Source organism: Oryctolagus cuniculus, chromosome 7, assembly GCF_051225735.1.
Source record: "Oryctolagus cuniculus isolate XC-2025 breed Fujian yellow rabbit chromosome 7, ASM5122573v1, whole genome shotgun sequence".
NCBI lineage: Eukaryota > Metazoa > Chordata > Mammalia > Lagomorpha > Leporidae > Oryctolagus > Oryctolagus cuniculus.
Window position 1 is genome coordinate 21769682 of NC_142873.1, and position 21422 is coordinate 21791103.

At 38.9% G+C, this 21422-nt stretch overlaps 1 protein-coding gene across 36 annotated transcripts in view; it reads left to right on the plus strand.

Annotated features, from left to right (window-relative positions):
* KMT2C (lysine methyltransferase 2C) overlaps nt 1-21422 on the plus strand; it is a 291237-nt gene that overhangs the window by 158951 nt on the left and 110864 nt on the right. For 35 of the 36 annotated variants that reach the window (XM_070077273.2, XM_070077277.2, XM_070077274.2 and 32 more), the window contains 5 exons: nt 10285-10454; nt 10856-11007; nt 11463-11576; nt 12658-12735; nt 13932-14641. In XM_070077273.2, the coding sequence (XP_069933374.2) occupies nt 10285-10454; nt 10856-11007; nt 11463-11576; nt 12658-12735; nt 13932-14641 (1224 nt within the window). Of the gene's footprint in view, nt 1-4579; nt 4849-10284; nt 10455-10855; nt 11008-11462; nt 11577-12657; nt 12736-13931; nt 14642-21422 lie in introns of those variants that run through there. The other variant, XM_089299504.1, reaches the window with a different exon arrangement.

The window sequence follows — 21422 nt, forward strand, 5'->3', positions numbered from 1 at the left end:
ATTACTGAGTAGTGAACTACAGTTTGTTCACTGAATCCACCTGTTGGTACCATTTGAGCATTTGAGTTGTTTACAGTTTGGGCTGTTATAAAATATGCTATCAACTTGTTTGTTAACTAATAGCTAATATAATTATAATAATAATATATATGATGCTTCCTGGCTTAGATATTGTTTTTGAATTATTTATCATTCTTCCTAGAAACCCTCTGAAATAGGTGGTATCTTCTTATGAGAAAACTGAAATATAGATATGTATTTTAAAATTATTTGGAATCCTTGCCTAATTGTTAAATTAGTAAATTGTTCAAGTTTACTAAATTGTTAGTAACATTGTGTTTTGGTTGTTAGGTGTCATATTTTTTTGTGCACTGATATCTATGTCAGTATGGGTTTATATGTGCACTTGTTTTAAATATTTGGAATCATGGTGAATATACTTTTGGACTTTTGGGTTCTTTATCCATTGTGTTTTAAATGAGTGATTATTGATTTATGTATTTTTAAATTTTTTTTAATGGTGTCTGAAGTTTCTCTTGGTTTTTATAATTCGGAAAGGATATAAATGGCTTTTACTTTTATTTATTTATTTATTTATTTATTTATTTTTTGACAGAGTGGGCAGTGAGAGAGAGAGAGACAGAGAAAAGTCTTCCTTTGCCGTTGGTTCACCCTCCAATGGCCGCCGCGGCCGGTGCGCTGCAACTGCCGCACCGCGCTGATCTGATGGCAGGAGCCAGGTACTTATCCTGGTCTCCCATGGGGTGCAGGGCCCAAGCACCTGGGCCATCCTCCACTGCACTCCCTGGCCACAGCAGAGAGCTGGCCTGGAAGAGGGGCAACCGGGACAGAATCCGGCGCCCCGACCGGGACTAGAACCCGGTGTGCCGGCGCTGCAAGGCAGAGGATTAGCCTAGTGAGCCGCGGCGCCAGCGGCTTTTACTTTTTTATTGCTCAAAATTCCAGATATTCTACTTGGGTGGGGCATTTTAAAGATCTATTTTTGGTTACATTTAATTTTTTCTGGTTATTTCGTTAGTTAACAATTCTCTGTTTTTCCATCTACTTTTGTATCTATATCTTTATGACCCTGAAAGGTTACATGATGATAATTCTAAGTTTTCTAAGGCTCTGTCATTATCTGTAGACCCTGTAGGATTGGTTGACAACCCTCTCAATGAGAGGCAGATTTTGTGTGGTTCCAGGTAAGCGACACTGGAGTTTGGAATATTTACTCAAAGAAGCATGAAGTATTTAAAATTCTTAAAGAGGAAATAGAAGGCAAGAATGGCTCAAGTTTAGCTTTCATTTTAAGCTAACTCAGTAAAACTAAATGTTTTTTTTTTTTTTTCCTAGAAAAGAGTTACAAACAACATTTACTATTGCCTTTGTAGACAGAGCTGATAGATGAAGACCCAGGACAGAGACTAAATTTAGGGCTGTTTCTTACTCCAATAGATTGTGCTGTCTCCCTGTTTCATTGTACTGTGCCTCGTTGAATAAGAAGAGCTTTCCCTCCTAAATTAATTGAAATACCCTCTAAATTTTTGCTTAAAATTTTATTTATTTATTTTCATTGTATTTGTAAGGCCAAGAGCTGGAGGTAGAGACTTCCATCCATAGGTTCATTCCCTAGATGTTTGCAACAACTGGGGCTGGGCCTTGCTGAAACTAGGAGGCTGAATACAACCTGAGTCTTCCACACTGCAGCAGGGACCCAACTACTTGAGCCATCACCAGGTGTTCTAGGCTGCACATTATCAGGAAACTAGAACTGGGAGCAGAGTTGTAACCTGAACCCTGGAAGTCCAGCGTGGGATTATGGGTGTCCCACTTGGCATCATAGCTACTATGCCAGATGTCCATCCAAAGAAATAGTCTTGATTTATTTATTTATTTTTTTTATTAAGATGTAGATCCTTAGAAGACTCAGGATTCCAGATCAGTATGCCATCAGTCCTTCTTCCTCCATGTTCATTGTGTTAGACTCTTAACTGTTTTTAAAATAAAGCTGAATGTAATTTATCAATACAACAAAGTGAAAAAATTAATATAACAAATGAATTTAAAACTACAATACCAAGATTTGTTTAAAGGAAAGATGTTTTCTCCAGTTGAGTCCAGTGCCTAGGCCTTTTCGTTCTCTTTAATACTATTGACAAACAGTCTGGCTTTGATACAAGGTATCTTTTTTTTATTATTATTATTATTATTATTATTATTATTATTATTATTTTGGCAGGCAGAGTTAGACAGTGAGAGAGAGAGAAAAAGGTCTTCCTTTTTCCGTTGGTTCACCCCCTAAGTGGCCGCCGGCCGGCGTGCTGCGCTGATCCGAAGCCAGGAGCCAGGTGCTTCCTCCTGACCTGGGCCATCCTCCACTGCACTCCTGGGCCACAGCAGAGAGCTGGACTGGAAGAGGAACAACTGGGACAGAATCCAGTGCCCTGACCAGGACTAGAACTTGGGGTGCCGGTGCCGCAGGCGGAGGATTAGTCTGTTGAGCCGCGGTGCGGGCCACAAGTTATCTTTCAAAAATCAACATTGCTAGGGGCTGGTGTTGTGTGGTTGGTTAAGCTGTTTGTGACCATGGCATCCCATGTTGGAGGGCTAGTTTGAGTCCTGGCTGAGGGCTAGTTTGAGTCCTGGCTGATCCATTTCCAATCCAAGTCCATGCTGATGCTCCTGTAAGACAGCAGAAGGCCAACTGGGAGTTGGAAGATCTCTCTCTCTCTCTCTCTCTCTCTCTCTCTCTCTCTCTTGCAAACAAACAGATCTTTAAGTTCTTGTCCATGGTGACAATGAGAATGAGCAAAGCAGAAGTTTTATTGAAAGCAAGGAGCCTCCTGAAGCTGTAGTCAGGAGGGGGTTCCAAGGGAGGAGTTGCCCAAGCACACAAAGTGGTCCCCCACAGTGTGTCTTAATCTTTTTTTGGCTAGTTTAAAGGATTAAAACTGAGTCCAATGGCAGGGCACAAGGGGTCATGGAAGTTTATACTTTTGATTGGTCTGTGAAGGTAGGGGATAACAGGCAACCAGGGAGGTGGGATTACAGATTCTTGTCCAACCAGCAAATACCAGTTTATCACCACAGTCAAGGGAACATTTTTGGGCTCTCTCCAATAAAACACTTGATGAAGCCAAGTGTTGCTAAGGGCAGCCCTCAGGAATAAGCTTGCGGAGACCTTACCTAACTGGCAACCCATGTAACTCTTCACAGCATTGATAATGCCAAGTTTGTTTACTGTTTTGGGTTAATCATCAAGCAGTCCTTGAACATTAGATTTATTGAAATTGCACTTGACTCTAAACCTTCTTCTTTCTAGGTTGGCCATTGTAGCATAACTGAAATCTGTAAGAAATGGGATATTGGCCGGCGCCGCGGCTCACTAGGCTAATCCTCTGCCTTGCGGCGCCGGCACACCGGGTTCTAGTCCCGGTCGGGGCGCCGGATTCTGTCCCGGTTGCCCCTCTTCCAGGCCAGCTCTCTGCTGTGGCCAGGGAGTGCAGTGGAGGATGGCCCAGGTGCTTGGGCCCTGCACCCCATGGGAGACCAGGATAAGCACCTGGCTCCTGCCTTGGGATCAGCGCGGTGCGCCAGCCGCGGTGGCCATTGGAGGGTGAACCAATGGCAAAAGGAAGACCTTTCTCTCTGTGTCTCTCTCTCTCACTGTCCACTCTGCCTGTCAAAAAAAAAGGGGGGGCGGTATTAATCCAGTTGTTTCTAGAATATAAAACAGAGGTTCCTCATTATAATTTCTGATGTACTGTGTTCAATTTAACTCTTCTCAGTTGATATGTACAAAGATAGAGTGCTGTGCTTGCTGTATGAATTATGCCACTGGCTGCTATTGTGCATATTTCTGCCATCCAGTCTTTTTTATATAATATTTGAAAATCTTGCTTTCTTGCATCTTTGGCAGAGTTTGGGACTTTGATAATACAGGCCTTGTAGTACCCTTTAAGATTAGTTAAGTTCTGTTTAACTTTTTAGATTTGCATTTCTAGGAAAAATGTCAAGTTCTTGGGAAACACAGCTGTTAAGGTCTGTGGTCTCCTTGCAACCTCATACTCTTGCTTGATTGGCACAGAAATGTGCTCCTGGTGTATCTGCTCTGGCCCTCAGTTTCTCCTTCTACCGAACCCCACCCCCAGGGTGTGGCATTCAGAAGGGCATGTGGGTGTTGTGAGGAGGTGGAGATGGTGGCTGGAGGCAGAGCCCAGGCGGGGCTGCTGGCGCCTTCCAGGCCTAGGTTTCTCTGGCTTCTGGAGTCCCCAGACCGAAGGGAAGCTAACCCCCGATGCATAGCCCTGACCAGAGCTACCCCTGTAGCTTTAAAGGGCATTGTGTCCTGTAGGCAGGGGAGGCCCTGTGCTGTCCTCTATTGGTCCTGCCCTCTATTGCCCTCCTTGGAATTGCTTTTAAAAATGTCTTTTTAAAGGAGGAGGCCTAGGGTCCTGGAAAGGCAAGCTGGGTGCTGCCCACAGGTGCTGGGAAGGAGGGTGTGGGAGGCTATGTGGAGGAACCTGCACCTGAGTCCTGCTCGCAGTGAGCACTGACACCTGGAACTGGGAGCTGCAGGTGCGGATTTTAAGGCAGTACTCAGAGAGCTCTATTAGGCAGCCTCCAAAGTGGTGGGGCTGTGAGGGGAGGCACCGTCTCAACTGGAATAAACAGCCTCTGGGTAACCTCAGTCAGGTGTGGCAGCCTGGGAGGTGGGGCCTGAGGGTTGAAGAAGGCTTGCTTTTTCAAGTTGTTCCAGTTCCTTCTCTGGGCTGGATGACGGGGTTATCCATTCCTTGTGGATTATCTGGCAAGGAAAAAGAAATTCTGCTGTTTGACAAATTGGTAAATTTGTACTTTCCTCCTCACTCCTTTTTACTTTTTCAAAACACGAGGTTTAATTCCTAGTTTTCTTTCCTTAGGAAAAAGGGGTATTCTATATATATGGCCTTGATTATAATTTTGGCTGCACCTAAATTTGATGGATTTGTATCTTTTGTGTATGTGTATATCTTGTTTCATAGCTTTATTTTTCTTTGTCTTGGTTGGGGAAGCGTTTAATTTTTACTTTAATTGCATTTAATTAGAAATGTGAATCAGTGAAAGATTTCTGAAAAAAAATTTTGATAATAGAGGACTTTTAAAGTGTGTAGCATGTGTTTTTATGAGTTTCGTTGTTAGATGAAATACTTGTACCTTATTTTGTGATGAGTTGGTGCGACATTGATAGTGTTGAGCACTGTAGTTGTTACTATTGATTTCTCCTTGTATTTTACTTTCAAACAAAACACCCCATAAAACAATATTTTGTGTTTATTTACCGAATAGTTTTGGGCCAGTATTAATACAGTGAACTTTTTATTAGTGTAACATTTTGATTGTTGCGGGAACTCCTCCCCACCCCCCTGCCATTGTTTGGATCAGCTATTTTGCTTTCCTTGACAATATAGCCACAGTGACTGTTATTTACCAGTTGACTATTATCTTTTTGATTCCTCTCTCTCTGTTTTAAATGTATCTTTTAAAAGGTTCAGTACAGAGTTAATTTGGATTGGTGGTTGTAATTAAGATGCTTGACTGCTTTAAGACAAAATTCTTTTATTTTTCATTTTTGTTTGCATCCTATAATGTTTTTGGTTGTCAGCTAAGAGTTATTTTAAGAATGTTAATGGTAATAAATGTTGGAAGTATAAATTTTCTCTTTTTGCACTCCGTGCTGAAATACATTTTTTCTTTTGCCCTTTCCTTTGGACTAAATTAATCAGGGTTATAACCTTCCTCACTTTTTTATTGGCAAGCATATATTTCCTCTGTTAAATCTAATTCCACTTAACGCTCAGTTTTTTGGAAGTCTTGGCTGTGCTGTTTAAAAAAAAAATAGAAGTTGCCGATTTCCTGAAATCCTACCTGTCTGAAAGAGATTGTTCCTTCAGATGAACACAAGGATGTGGGTTGATAATATGTTCTGTGTGAAACCTTTTCTTTCTTATACTTTAGAAACACTTTTTCACAGTTTTAATTCATAATATTATAGGAGAAACATTTTTTTTACATCATACTAGTCCTATTCTTTAAATTAAAGCTTTCTTATCTTTATGATCGTTAATTCTTTGAATTTGCATCCAGGATATATGTGTTAGTGTTTCTATGTTAATTAGTTTTGCCAGCAATATGTTGTGATCACCTTCAGTCTCCAGGCAAGCCAGTTTAAAAGTCTGGAGAAGTGTTTTATTGTTTTGTTTAACTTGACTTTCTTTAAAAAAAAATTATTTTCTTTACATTTTTTAGTATCCAGTAACAACTGAATACTTTTTGTTTTATGCTTTTAATTCATTATCTTCTTTGTTTTTCATTATCTTGGAAAATTTCTACACAATTCTAGCTGTCATTCTTACATCACTTTGCTTTCTTTGATACAATCTGTCATTCTCTTTCACATGCCAGAATTATATATAATATTGCTGAGACCAGTAGTGGGTACTTAATTATCTTATTCTGTTCTGTGAAAGCACTGTATTATAGTGGTTAAAAACTTAAAGCTGTCGAGTCAAAATCTGTTTTTTTAAGTTAGTATATTATTTTTGGCAAGTTATTTGACTTCCCTAAATCATTGTATAAAATGTTAATATTTATCTCACAGGGACATTGATTTAATGAAATGATACCTATAAAATTCCTGTATAATGCCTAAAGCAAGTACCTAAATAATCATTATGGAGTTAAAAATTATTATTATTATGTGAATGGTTGTGAAAGCGGTATCTTCTCTCCGTTGGTTCATTCCCCAAATGTCTACCAACAGCCAGGGCTGGGCCAGGCCAAAGCCGGGAGCCCGGAACCCAATCCAGGGGCCCCTGCTTGGGAAGCAGGGACCCAATACTTGCTACAACACCTGGTGCCCTCCCTGATTGTGCATTAGCAGGAAGCTGCAATCAGTAGCAGAGCACGGTCTCCAACCCATGCACACTGATACGGTACCCAAGTGTGGCCTAATTGCTGCATCTGGGGCTCCATTTGAGTCTCCTACATGGGTGGCAGGTGCCGAAACACTTGGGTCATCCTCCACTGCTTTTCTCAGCCATTAGTAGGGAGCTGAGTCTTAAGTGGAGCGGCTAGGTAAGGAATTGGCACCCATATGGGATGCCAGTGTCACAGGCAGCTTAACCTCCTATGCCCCCTGCATAGGTAGTTTTATTAGAAATTGTCAGATTCCTTTTGCTGGGGCCATGGCACTTTGCATTGCTGCCAATAATGTAAGAATGTTTCTGTATATCTTTGCCAATAGGGTGTCTTATTCAGCTTTTGAATGTTTACCTCTTTTGGGGAGTAAAATGGTATCGCAATGTATTTAAATTTTCATTTCTCTTTGAAGTTGGTCATTTTTTCATGTGTAATGGATAGTTTATCTCTTTTTACTTGTCCTTTTGTGCATTTCATCATTTATTGAAAATTATGGTGATTTCCCTGTGCACATCTCACCTTATTAAAGTATTCTTTATAAATTAGGTATAGAAGGCTTTTATCTGCTTGTCTTTTTCCTTTGCTTGTTATGTTTTGCCTTACAAAGTTTGTTTTTATGTCATTTATCAAGTTTCTATTCTGTTTTTGAGTCATAAGAAAGCCTTTTTCTGTAGGTAATCAGATAACAGGAATCACTTGTTTTGTCTAGTATTTACATCACTTTTTACACTGAGATCTCTAATCCGTTTGGAGCTGATGACTGTATACGGTATACCTTCTCCAGTTGAATATTAGGTTTTCCTTAAACCACTTATTAAAGACTCTTTCCCCCGCCGGCGCCGCGGCTCAATAGGCTAATCCTCTGCCTTGCGGCGCCAGCACAACCGGGTTCTAGTCCCGGTCGGGGTGCCGGATTCTGTCCCGGTTGCCCCTCTTCCAGGCCAGCTCTCTGCTATGGCCAGGGAGTGCAGTGGAGGATGGCCCAAGTCCTTGGGCCCTGCACCCCATGGGAGACCAGGAGAAGCACCTGGCTCTTGCCATCGGATCAGCGCCATGCGCCGGCCATGGCGGCCATTGGAGGGTGAACCAATGGCAAAAGGAAGACCTTTCTCTCTCTCTCTCTCACTGTCTACTCTGCCTGTCCAAAAAAAAAAAAGATTCTTTCCCCACGGAGTTGAGAATTCAGATTCAAGTTTTAGATTTGGTTGAGATTACATCTGTAATTTCTTTTCCATTCTATGAGTCTGTCAGTGTACCAAAGCCGTACTGGTTTAATTACAGAGGCGTTATAGATAACTTTGGGTCCTCTTCAGAGCTTTTCCTTTTCACACAAGTTTCCTAACTGTTCTTGAATATTTGTTTTTCTGTGTAGACTTTAGGATCAACCTATCTAGCTATAGTGAAACCCTCTTTAGAAATTTTTTTATTGGAATTATATCATTCATTCATTAAGTTAGAACTGATGTCTTAATAACATTAAGAATTCCCAGCCAAGAATAAGGGATGTCTTTGAATTAGTGAAATCTAATTTTGTGTCGTTTAGAGAGTGTTTTGTAATTTTCTTCATAGATTTTGAACATTTCTTAAGTTTTATTAAATATCTGTTATTGGTACAATAAGTAGAATTTTCTCATTTGTTTTTAAAACTGGTTAAGTGAATTCTAGTAACTTTCACATGCTAATTTTATATACGTTGTTCTTTTATGATTTAATCATCAATTCTCTGAGATTTTGAGTATACTGTCTCATCATTTATTAAGTAGAGTTATTTCTCTTTTTCTTAGTCTCATGTTAATTTGTTTCAATGTTTACATTGGTTTCAGAATCAGGTTAAATAGTAATGGATATAGTGGGTGTTTATGCTTTGTTTCTGGCCTTAGTGGTAATGCCTCTGGAATTTCTGCAACAAAGATGCAGAAATTTCTAATTTTTCTCAAAGAGTTTTTTTTATTAGGTATGTGTTTTGATTTTTCTCTAAAGACTTTTTTCACATCTGTCAAAATATTTTTCTCAGACTTATTAATCCTTTAGTAGATTTTAAAATCTATCATTTTTATTTGAAAGGCAGAGTGATACATGCACATGTACAAAGAGAAAGAGGGAGAATGAGAGAGAAACACTAATCTTCATCTCATTCACTCCCTAAATGCCTCAACAGCTTTGGTTTTGTCAAGCCAAAGTCAGGAACTCCTTCCAGATCTCCTACTTGGATGTCAGGGATTCCTTTCGTGAGCCATTGCCTGCTGCCTCCCAGGAGCATTAGCAAGAAGCTGTATTGGAAGTGGAAATGAGAGCAGGACCCAATCTCAGGCATTTTGATAGGGGATTTAGGATTCCCAAGTAGCTACCTAACGTGCTATACCACATTGCTCACTTCATTCTTGGATTTCTTGTATATACCCAACTTAAACATAACTTACTGTTCTCCTTTTTAAAAAAAATATTTTCATCTGCTTGCAAGCAGGGGGAAAGAAGGGAGAGGAGAGAAAGAGAAGGGGGGAGAGAGAGATTCCAACCATTGGTTCACTTTCCAAATAACAGATATGCCACAGTGCTGGCCCCTCACACTACTGTTTTTAAATGCATTCATTCTAAATCTGTAAGATTCACAGATCTTTGGATCTTGTCTTTAAATGAGCATCCCCTTCATTTTAACCCAAAGGCTCAAAAAGATAAGGTTCCTTTTAACTGATTTTAGAGTTGAAAATTGGAGTGGTTACTGAGATCCCTGCAGTTTATTGGCCTGTAAGACTCTTTAGCTCATAGTCATATAAGACTTTTTGGCTGGCCTCAGACTGGCCTTGTACTTGATAAACAGTTGTACTTTTGTAAGGATAGGTCCATTTCCTTTCTTGAAAATATGATGAGCCATTGTTGGATTTTGATGTGAAGTGATTATTTTTACAATTTCAAATATGAAGTCATGTGGTTGAGTAAGGCTGTTGCTTAGAGTTCTTGTTTTTCATTTTGAGTATACCGTGGTTGGTTGAGTAAACTTACTCCACCCATGTTAGTTCCTGAGTCTGGAAAATGTTTCATTTTTGAAGTTTGGGTCACTTTATTCTTATTTCCTTTTACATTTAGGTTTTCCTAAATGTCCCCATCTCCTACATTTTCTTGGATTCAGTCTAAATATTCTGAGAAAATGTCTAATGTTCCAATCAAACTACTTTTTCAAAATAATATACCCTATATTGATTTTATAAGAATTAAAATCTAATTTGTAACCCAAAAATGTCATTGACTTCAAAAAGGTTAAATACTGAACTGCATTTATCAGTGTGTAATAAACTATTTTGTGTTTATTTTTCTGGTGTTTAGAATTGCAGAATTTGTGTAGAGTGTGGCACGCGATCTAGTTCCCAGTGGCACCACAATTGCCTGATATGTGACAGTTGTTACCAGCAGCAGGATAACTTGTGTCCTTTCTGTGGGAAGTGGTACCATCCGGAATTGCAGAAAGATATGCTTCATTGTAATATGTGCAAAAGGTAAGAAGAAATAGTTACTCAATTTAATTATTTTGTCAATTCTTTTATCACGTGATCATTTGTGTGCTACCAGATAACTTGGAGCTTCTAAGTTTTTATTACTCCAGGCATCCCATTAGTCCTGAGTATTTATTTAGATGGAATTAAATTATGTTTTTATGAGTTTGGAAGGCATAAAGTGCTGGCAAAGAAAAGCCCAGATCAGAAATCTGGTGGTAAAAATGTCAACTCTTCTTTTAAAAACCAGTGCCTGTTATCAACCCCTATAACCTTTGTCTTCTCATACTTAACCTTTGTCTTATCCCTTCTCAAATTATTTTTCAGCAGTTGCCTCTCCTTTTCCTAGATGTTAACTTGACTGTAAATTAGAAATTTTTATTTAAATATACTTATCACTACAGATGGGTTCACTTAGAATGTGACAAACCTACAGATAATGAACTGGATTCTCAGCTCAAAGAAGAGTATATCTGCATGTATTGTAAACACTTAGAAGCTGAGATGGATCCATTACATCCAGGTGATGAAGTGGAGATGGCTGAACTTAATACAGGTAGACTTGAAAATTTTTTTATAGTGCTGTAGCAACCAGTCCCAAACCTCTTACTTTAATTATAATCAAGGTGTCCTATGTATCAGATCCAGATTTTCTCAGTATCTCAGTCTTTCAGTGTATTTGATACCTTGATCTTGATTGATACCTTGATTGATACCTTGATTGATACCTTGATTGATACCACAATCTGGCCGCTAAATTTTAACTTCCTTAAGTCCTCTTAGTATTTGAATTTCAGATCTAGTGTGCTTCCCTTCAGTTGTATTCTTTAGGCCAACTTTATAATTTTTGTCTTCAAAATATAAATGTATATTTGATTTATTGCAGAAAATCCTGAAGAAAAACTTAGGGCAATTTTTTGATAATTTATACTCAGTAGAATACAGTGATAATGTTGCCTTAGTTAACAAAATCAGAAAAACTCATCTCCATAACTTTTTTTTTCTGTTAAGATTATAGCAATGAAATAGAACTGGAAGGAACTGAAGATCAAATGGTATTTGTGGAGCAAACAGTTAATAAAGATGTCAGTGGTCATGAACCCACGCCTGGAATTGTTCCAGATGGTAAGAACATTTGTATTATACTCTATTTTTGAACATGATGTGGATATATCTACTAAAACTTGAGTATCCTATAAAAAATTAGATGTTGTTTAGAAGAAAGCTGCTTTTCTTTCTTTCTTTTTTTTTTTTTTTTAAAGATTTATGTATTTGAAAGAGAGAGAGAGATGGGGGGAGAGAGAGATCTTCCATCTACTGGTTTACTCCCCAAATTGCAGAAACAGCCTGGGCGAGTCCAGGCTGAAACCAGGATCCTGGAGCTCCATCCTGGTCTCCCACATGGGTGTCAGGGTCTCGAGGACTTGGACCATCCTCAGGTGCATTAGCAGGGCCCTGTTTGGAAGTGGAGCAGCTGGAACTCAAGCCTGTGCCCTTATGGGATACCAGCATTGCAGGCCATGGCTTAACCTGCTGTACCCCAGAAGGGAGCTTTTTAGTAAGATAATCTTAGGCAGAAATTAATAGAAAAAAGTCATGTTACACTTTTTTGTTTAAATTGTAATCTCAGTTTAATCATAGTGCATGCTTTATTTTGGGATCAAATGTTTTTCTTTTTCCGTTGAAAAGCAATTCATTTCTTTATACTTAAAATTGCTAACTATCTGTAGCCGATTATGAGATGTTTAATCCCGAGATAATACAAATTGTATTAGATCATTTCAGCAGTCTTTTCGAGAGTTCGGTTATATTTCAGTTCAGCTTTTTGCTGTATTGATAACAGCTGTTGTATTTGAGGGTCTGGAATTAATGAGAGACCATTTGAGGAACAGTACTTACTTTAATCATTAAATTCAAATTTAACAACTCACATTAATAGTTAAACTTCATAAAATGAAAACTGAAGACTGAAAACCAGCTATAAATAAAAATCTTGCAGTGCATAAACAGATTCCTAGTTTTAATCTTTGTACCAGGAATAAATGATGCATTGCATTAACAGACTCCTTATTTCATTCTCATAACCTACTTAATGAATTTAATTGGCATTTAGTAGTAGAATAAAAGTCTGCTAAAATTGTTGGGACAGTACTGTTACAGGAGTTTGGACTCTTTGTTAGACTTTATATGAATATGTTGTTTGCAGCAATTCAAGTCCACACAGAAGAACATCAGAAGAGTAATCTACCTGAAATCCTTGACAGTAATGGTCTTCCTGTTTCTGGTGAGCAGTATTTTCATATGATCTAACTTGTTTGAATTATGAAGTAATGCCTTCTTTATGACTATTTTGTGTACTTGTGAAATTGTCCACTGAATTATCTTTCAAATTATCCAAAAGACATATTTGTAGTTGCAGTATATACATACAGTAATTATATATATATATATATATTTAGTTATGTTGATTCTTAAACAATAGACGGTACATCTAAAAGAGGTTAAGTTCTTCTATAAAAGGTTTTTTTGGTCAAAAGTATTTATTACCATCAGATCTGTTACTTGGTATTTTTCCTTTCTCTCCAACTGTTGGATTTCAGTAAAGCAGAAATAAGATGTGACATTCCATTTTGATACTAGAACGTAGATAAGTATAGTCATTGACTGGTAAACAATAAATGAGAAAGTTAATGACTTTATTAATTTAAAAGATATCCTGAATACATTTGAAATAAATACTACTTCTTTATCTTCAGCAGTCCCATTTTAGAGAGCCACATAGGTCTCATGTCAGGTTGGGTTAAAAGTTTAATATACTGTTAATTTGATTTGAAATTTACCGGTCAATGGCCATGTATCTCTGGTATCTAAGTATATTTATAGACTGGCTAAGATTAGTCTATAGGCAATGAAAAAGAGTAAGGATTATTTCAAAATTTATTTGCTAGCTTAGTGGCTATAAGCAAAGTGTTCTTGGTTAGTAATTTTTTTCTGTCTGTGCTCATTACTTATCTGAGTCTATAGAAGATTTGGTACAACTGCAAATATTGTTGCTCTCTCAGTCAGTTTTCACTTTTTAACTGGGACAGCTTTCCTGCCTTCACTGATCCTCATTTTCCTAGTGTAAAATGATAGCTTCACCTATGTAATTTCAGTCTTTGTGTAAGTGCTTATATTGTAAAACACTATCTACATAGCAGGTTATATCAGTAATTCTGTTTTAGTATTTTTACCTAAAATTACCTTAAACTCAATTTCTTCATGAAACCAAGTTTTCATAAGGTTTTCTGGGCTCTGTGACTGATGTTATCCATAAATCCTTACATACAAGTCTTTGGAACTTTATTAGCTTAATTATTTTTCTTGATGAATGCCTTTTGATATAAACCATGGTTTAAACAGATAACATACCTATATTCACACATTGAAATTTTAAAGTTTATGTGTGCATTAACATAAGAAATATCCTGAATTTTTTAGAATCACCCCAAAATAAAGTGAACACTGAATTGGAAAATCAGAGTCCTCATGAAGTTGATAAGGAAAAAATGGAAATGCCATCTAAATTGATTCATATTTGTGATGAAGATCAAAATGAAAAAATGGAAGTAACAGAGAATGTTGAAGTCCTTACTCACCAGATCATGGTGCAGCAAGATGAACTGCACGTGTTAGAGGAACCTAAAACTGAGGCGTCCAGAAAAGAACCAGAATCACCAACATCAGTTGTGGAATCTGTCCCTGCACTACCTGAGACTTCAGCGTCTCTGAGTGAGGAAAGTACTTTGGTGTGTTCTAAGGAACAGTTGGTAACAGAAAGGGTACAAGAAGGAATGGACCAGAAAGAAGGTGCTCAACTTTCCGCTACGTTTATGGACTTTGAAATGACTCCTTCAACTGAGAGTTGTGTGAAAGATGTTTCATGCCAAGGAGACAAATCTACATCATCTGAAGCACAGTCATCACTTTCATCATCAGCAGATCTAAACAAGGCAAATGTGTCATCTTCTCCAGCACTTTGTTCAGACTTGCCTCCACAAGACATTCTGCACAGTTACCCATCAACTCTAAGTTCTTCTGTTGGAAACATCATGCCAACAACATACATCTCAGTCACTCCAAAAATTGGCATGGGTAAACCAGCTATTTCCAAAAGAAAATTTTCTCCTGGTAGACCTCGGTCTAAACAGGTAGGGTGACTTCGGTGGCATTGCCTGAAAAGATGTTGGAGCAGTTGTATAAAGTAAGAAGGTATATGTACAGCTTTGGTTTATAGGGCAACCTTTTCTGTCCTCAAAGGGGACTTAGGTGCCATATCGACTTACTTGTTTGTGCCATTATTTTTTTTTTTTTATTTTTTTTATTTTTTGACAGGCAGAGTGGACAGTGAGAGAGAGACAGAGAGAAAGGTCTTCCTTTGCCGTTGGTTCACCCTCCAATGGCCGCCGCGGCCGGCGCGCTGCGGCCGGCGCACCGCGCTGATCCGATGGCAGGAGCCAGGAGCCAGGTGCTTTTCCTGGTCTCCCATGGGGTGCAGGGCCCAAGCACCTGGGCCATCCTCCACTGCACTCCCTGGCCACAGCAGAGGGCTGGCCTGGAAGAGGGGCAACCGGGACAGAATCGGGCGCCCTGACCGGGACTAGAACCCGGTGTGCCGGCGCCGCTAGGCGGAGGATTAGCCTAGTGAGCCGCGGCGCCGGCTGTGCCATTATTTTTTTGATGCTCTTAATGAGGCGTGTTATCAATGAAAGTTAAATGTGATCTTTAATTTAGAGTTTCATATTAGTTGGGACATAAAAATGTGATTTTAAGAAAAACTTGTATTGGAAAGACAGATGGATCTTCCATCCACTGGTTCATTCCCCAAATGTTTGCAATAGCTGGGGCTGGGCCAGCCAAAGCCAAGAGGCAGGAACTCCATCGGGGTTTCCTTTGTTGATGTCAGGAACACAAGGACTTGAGCCTTCACGAGAGTTGGAACTGGAACCCAGACACTTGGACTTATAAGATTTGGGCATCCCAAGTAGTGTCTTCAAACTATTGTGCGAAATACCTACCACAATTTCCAGTTCTTTTAACATGGGATTTAAGAGAAGCTGTGCAGTAAAATCAACATTTTAGATGAGAATGAATTACTGTCTACAAATTCATTACTTTTTATTTTTTATTTTTTTTCAATTTTTGACAGGGAGAGATAGAGACAGAGAGAAAGGTCTTCCTTTTTCCATTGGTTCACCCCCCCCAAATGGCCTCTATGGCCGGCGTGCTGCGCCGATCCGAAGCCAGGAGCCAGGTGCTTCCTCCTGGTCTCCCATGCGGGTGCAGGGCCCAAGTACTTGGGCCATCATCCACTGCCTTCCCAGGCCACAGCAGAGAGCTGGACTGGAGGAGGAGCAACCGGGACTAGAACCCAGGGTGCTGGCGCCGCAGGCGGAGGATTAGTCAAGTGAGCTATGGCGCCGGCCAAATTCATTATTTTCTGAAGTAATTTTAAACAAGGCAAGCTATCAAACAATTGTTCAGTCATATTAATTTGCAGTTTTCAATCTCATGATTTAAATAATTAAATAGGAATAGTATCTTAATGTAGTTTTTGAATTGTAACACTAGTTTAAAAAAATCTAACTTCACATTGGTGTGAAAATTAATTTCCAAGTAAAACCAAAATATTTTATTCTCTATATAAGTTACATTAATGGCAAGGAGTTGCCACATGGGGTTAGTTATTTCTCTATTCCAAAGTCATATACGGTGAATCAAAACACTTTAGTTTTTGAAGTGGCTGGCATTGTGGCATAGTGGGTAAAGCTGCTGCCTGTGATGCTGGCATCCCACATGGCCACAGGTTTGAGTCACAGCTGTGTCTCTTCCAGTCCAGCCTGGGAAAGCAGTGGAAGATGGACTGAGTGCTTGCCTCCCTGACACTCATGTGGGAGACTGGATGAAGTCCCTTGGCTTTAGCCTGGTTGAGCCCTATCTGCTGTGGCCATTTGGGGAATAAACCAGTGGATGGACGTTCTCTTTCTATCTCTCCCTCTCTCAGTGACTCTACCTTTCAAATAAATTACTAAATATTTTTTTTAAAAATGCTTTGAAAAGCCTCATATTTTCATTTAATTGGAAAGAGAGAGCTAGTGAGTGAGCTTCCATCCATTGGTTCATTCCCTGAGTGCCTTACATGCCCAGAGATGGGACAGATGGAAGCCTGGAGCCTGGGACGTAATCCATGTTGGTGACAGGGATCCTCCTGCCTTTTAGAGTGTGCATTAGTAGGAAGCTGGACTCGGAAGTGGAGCTAGTACCTGAACACAGGCACTCCGGAATGGGATGCAGGCATCCTAAGCATCATCTTAACTGCTGTGCCGAATGTTCATGCCTAAAAGTCTTCTGTGTATGCTCTTTCTCCAAGTATTTTTCTTGATATTTACTTTTGTTCTACCAAGAGTTTTTTTTTTTTTCTAATTGTCAAGCCAGTTCATCTCCTTATTAGTCTTTGTTTTTGTTTTGTTGGAATAGTTGTGTAACAGTTATGTAGTTCTGACTCAAAAGACTTTAGCAATGAAAATCTATATTTCAAATTTGCTTTTGGTTCAGATAGTTTCATTCTTTAAAGTTATTGCATAAATAATCTTGTTAAATTTTACTTCTTACTTGGAGACTTCTGTTACAACTGAGAAATCAGGTTCTATTCATTAGTATAATTTTTCTCTTTATGTTCCAAAATATCATGTGTGTATTTGAGTCTTCCAGCTCATCCCATCTTATATATAACCCATGATCTAATATTTGCTATCGCTTCTGCTGAATGCCTTAAATTAATTCTGATAATATTCGGCTTTTTATTTAGCTGCTGTTTTTCTCACTGCTGTGTTATGATTTGCTGCTAATTTCTTTAATAGTTTGTTTCTCTTCTCTTCAGCTTTTTAGTCATGTGGCACTCAGCCTTCACTTGGTGATTCATGACTTGCTAATATACTATTGTTATTGTAGCGAGTATGCGTCGAATAAGATGAGATAGCTTTTCCAGTGCTTGGGTACTGGTGCTGTAATATTCGGAACATCACAGAAATGTGTTTAACCTTACATTGTAAATACTGAGGTCCATTGTTTGGATTTCCTTAAAGTCAGGCACTTATGTATTTCTTTTTTTTTTTTTTTTTCCTTTAAAGATTTATTTATGTATTTGAAAGGCAGAGTTACAGAGAGAGAAAGGATAGAAAGAGATCTCTGTCCACTGGTTCACTCCCCCAGATGGCTGCAACAGCCGGAGCTGTGCCTGTCAGAAGCCAGGAGCTTCATCCAAGTCTTACACGTGGGTGCAGGGGCTCAACCACTTGGGCCATCCTCTGGTCTTTTCTCAGGCACATTAGGGATGGGAAGTGGAGCAGCTGGAACAGGAACTGGTGCCCATAGGAGAAGCCAGCACTGCAGGTAGTGGCTTTATCCACTATGCCACAATGCTGGCCCCTCCTCTCTCATTTTATTTAGTTTTTATTTTACAAATTTTTGTCAGTGGGGACTGGCTATAAAATGAGATGGATTTTCTTGGCAATGATCATAATGTAAGCAATATTCTTTGGCTTCCACCTATTTTTGTTTAGTTTTAAAGGTGTATTTTTTTATCGAAAGGCAGTTACAGAGAGAGGAAGAGATAGAGAAAAGGTCTTTCATAGCCTGGTCCAATCCCAAATGATCACAATGGCTAGGCCTGGGCCAAGCTGAAACTCCACCCTAGTCTCCCAGGTGGGTGACAGGGGCCTAAGTACTTGGTCCATCTTCTGCATTTTCAGGAACATGAGCAGGAAACTGGTTCAGAAGCTGAGCAGTCAGAATTAAATTGTTTCATAATGGTTGGATCTTAATATTCATCTTAATTTTCTGTTTCTGTACTTGCTTTCCAATGAATTCCTTTCAAAATTAAATGGATAATTAAAAACACAATCTGAAAAATTTTAAGTTTGATGTTATAGCTGTTTATCAGATTATTGTTATCTAGAGATAAATTAGCCAGTAGAAGTGTCAGCTGATGTCTAATATAAATACAACACAAACCACATATATGTAGTTTTGTAATAGTGACACACAAACAACAGAATTCTAATATATTTTATTTAATCAAATATACATTCAAAATATTTCATCATTTAATTCACATAAAATGAACGCAGTCTTTATTCAGTATTTGAAATCTGGTTTGTTTTCCACATGTAACATGCTTTAATTTAAGTTAGTATGTTAGAAGTACAAAATAGCCACATAAAACTGATGGTTAATTACTGGCTGGTACAAGACAAAACATCTAGAGAATTATGAAAACATCAGTTCCTGAAGTACTGCAGAAATTAAAATAAATAAGATGAATTTATGATTGATAAGCTAAGACAGTTATGTTTTCGTTACTTTTAAGGACTGAGGTAGAAAGATTGGTTCTTCAGTTTCTTGTAGGACTCGTTTTGATTTCTATTAAAGCACTTACTGTAGCAACAGATCTCCTTTGTATTTTCATTGTATATAGTTATCATATACATGTAACCTAATATGGAGGTTTTTTGGGAACAGACATCAGTTAAATTATCCTTTTAGGATGTTAGTAATAAAATTTAGCATTCTAGCCGGCGCCAGGGCTCAATAGGCTAATCCCCCGCCTAGCGGTGCTGGCACACTGGATCTCTAGTCCCGGTTGGGGCGCCGGATTCTGTCCCGGTTGTCCCTCTTCCAGGCCAGCTCTCTGCTGTGGCCAGGGAGTGCAGTGGAGGATGGCCCAAGTGCTTGGGCCCTGCACCCCATGGGAGACCAGGAGAAGCACCTGGCTCCTGCCTTTGGATCAGTGCGGTGCGCTGGTCGGTCGCAGAGCACCGGCTGCGGCGGCCATTGGAGGGTGAACCAACGGCAAAGGAAGACCTTTCTCTCTCTCTCTCTCTCACTGTCCACTCTGCCTGTTAAAAAAATTAGTGTTTTATATTCTACCTTTTATATTTGATTTTTATATGGAAAATTTTAGGGAGGAATATGATTACTTTCTTGTGATATTTCAAATAGACCTGCAGTGCACGTTTTAGAACCTTTCTGGCCAGAGGAATAGTTAACTTGTTTTCTTTGTGTGTTCTGTTATCTTGCTCATTTCAGATACCAAATTTCAACAAAGATATACACGTGATAGATTGTAGGAGAAAAATTTTTGGAGCAATAATGGTCATCAAGTTACACATTGTTTTGTAAAAATTGTCTAAATGAATCAGTTGTATTGTCTTTAAGTTGTAGATTTTTGGATATTTCAGTATTTCCTTTGTTACTGATATATGCATGTTGGGACTTGAGTTTTGAAAAGTGATTCTTGACCCTGTCACACTGATTGCCAGGGAGCTTGTGGTTTTTTGTTTTTTTTTTGTTTGTTTGTTTTGTTTTTTGACAGGCAGAGTGGACAGTGAGAGAGAAAGGTCTTCCTTTTGCCGTTGGTTCACCCTTCAATGGCTGCCGCGGCTGGCGCACCACGCTGATCCCAAGGCAGGAGCCAGGTACTTATCCTGGTCTCCCATGGGGTGCAGGGCCCAAGCACTTGGGCCATCCTCCACTGCACTCCCTGGCCACAGCAGAGAGCTGGCCTGGAAGAGGGGCAACCGGGACAGAATCCGGCGCCCCGACCGGGACTAGAACCCGGTTGTGCCGGCGCCGCAAGGCGGAGGATTGGCCTAGTGAGCCGCCGCGCCGGCTGCCTGGGAGCTATTAAGATGTCAATGTAATAGCCCAACTCTAGACCAGTTAAAACACAGTCCCTGAGGATCTTCATTGACCTTAACCCTAAAAGTGAAGTTTTCAATTTTAAAGAACTGTTACACTTTTCCTTTAGGTGTTAGACATAATACTATAAGTAGTATAGTATCATGTGTGTATAATACTACATAAAAGGCTGTTACAGGCTTTCTTATCCAATGTGTTAACCTCAAAGCTAAAGTCTTATACCTCTTTTTATTAAACAAAAAAAACTAGTTTTTTAGAAGACTTTTTTATTTATTTAAAAGGCAGAGATAACAAGAGAGAGAGTGAGCGAGCGAGCGCAAAAGTGCTTCTATCTGCTATTTTTTTTTCCTCCTAAAATGGCTGCAATGGCAGGGGCTCTGCAAGACCAGGTGCTTCTTCCTGGTCTCCTGCATAGCTGCAGGGGTCTTGGACCATCTTCTGCTGCTTTCCCAGGCTTATTAGCAGTGAGCCGAATTGAAAGTGGAGCAGCCAGGACTCAAATCAGTGCCCATGTGAGATGTCGGCACTGCAGACAGAGGCTTAATCTTCTGTGCCATAGTGCCAGACTTGAGAACTAAATTTTTAAATTATCCTGTCTGAATGATGAGAGATGCAATTCTTGATAAGCTATTTCAGTACATGTTTTAAGTTTGATTATTTCATATCTAGCTTTTTATTAAGATAAATGTGAATTTTGCAATATTGCTTTATTTAATGTATACAAAGTAGCATGTATTTAAGAAACCAATTCTTTGAAACAAAACAACCGTGGGTAGTTTTAATTTTCCATTCTTGGATACTCTAAAGGTAAAATGTACATATTAGATACTTTTAGAACCCACTAATGATTTCATTAGTAATATGTAGATATATGAAGGTTCTTCAAAAAGTTTATGGAAAATGCCCATTATTCTGCACCAAATGAACTTTTAATTTTATTTTTCTGTAAACGTTTTGAAGAACCATTGTAAATTCCCTTTTTAAGGAAAATAAAAAAAATGTAATGTGGATGCCATCAGTGATTTCTACATGTATTATAGTTTAAATACTACTCTTTTTAAAAAGTGACTTTTTAGAAATGTTTTGTATTCTTTATTCCTATTTTCTAAGTTTAGTTGGAAAGACTGATTCATTAAAATATTCACACTGAATTTTTATCATGTAATTGCTTAGATTGAAACCCTTATCCTCTCACTATTATCTTACTACGTTAACTTGTTTATCTATAAAAGT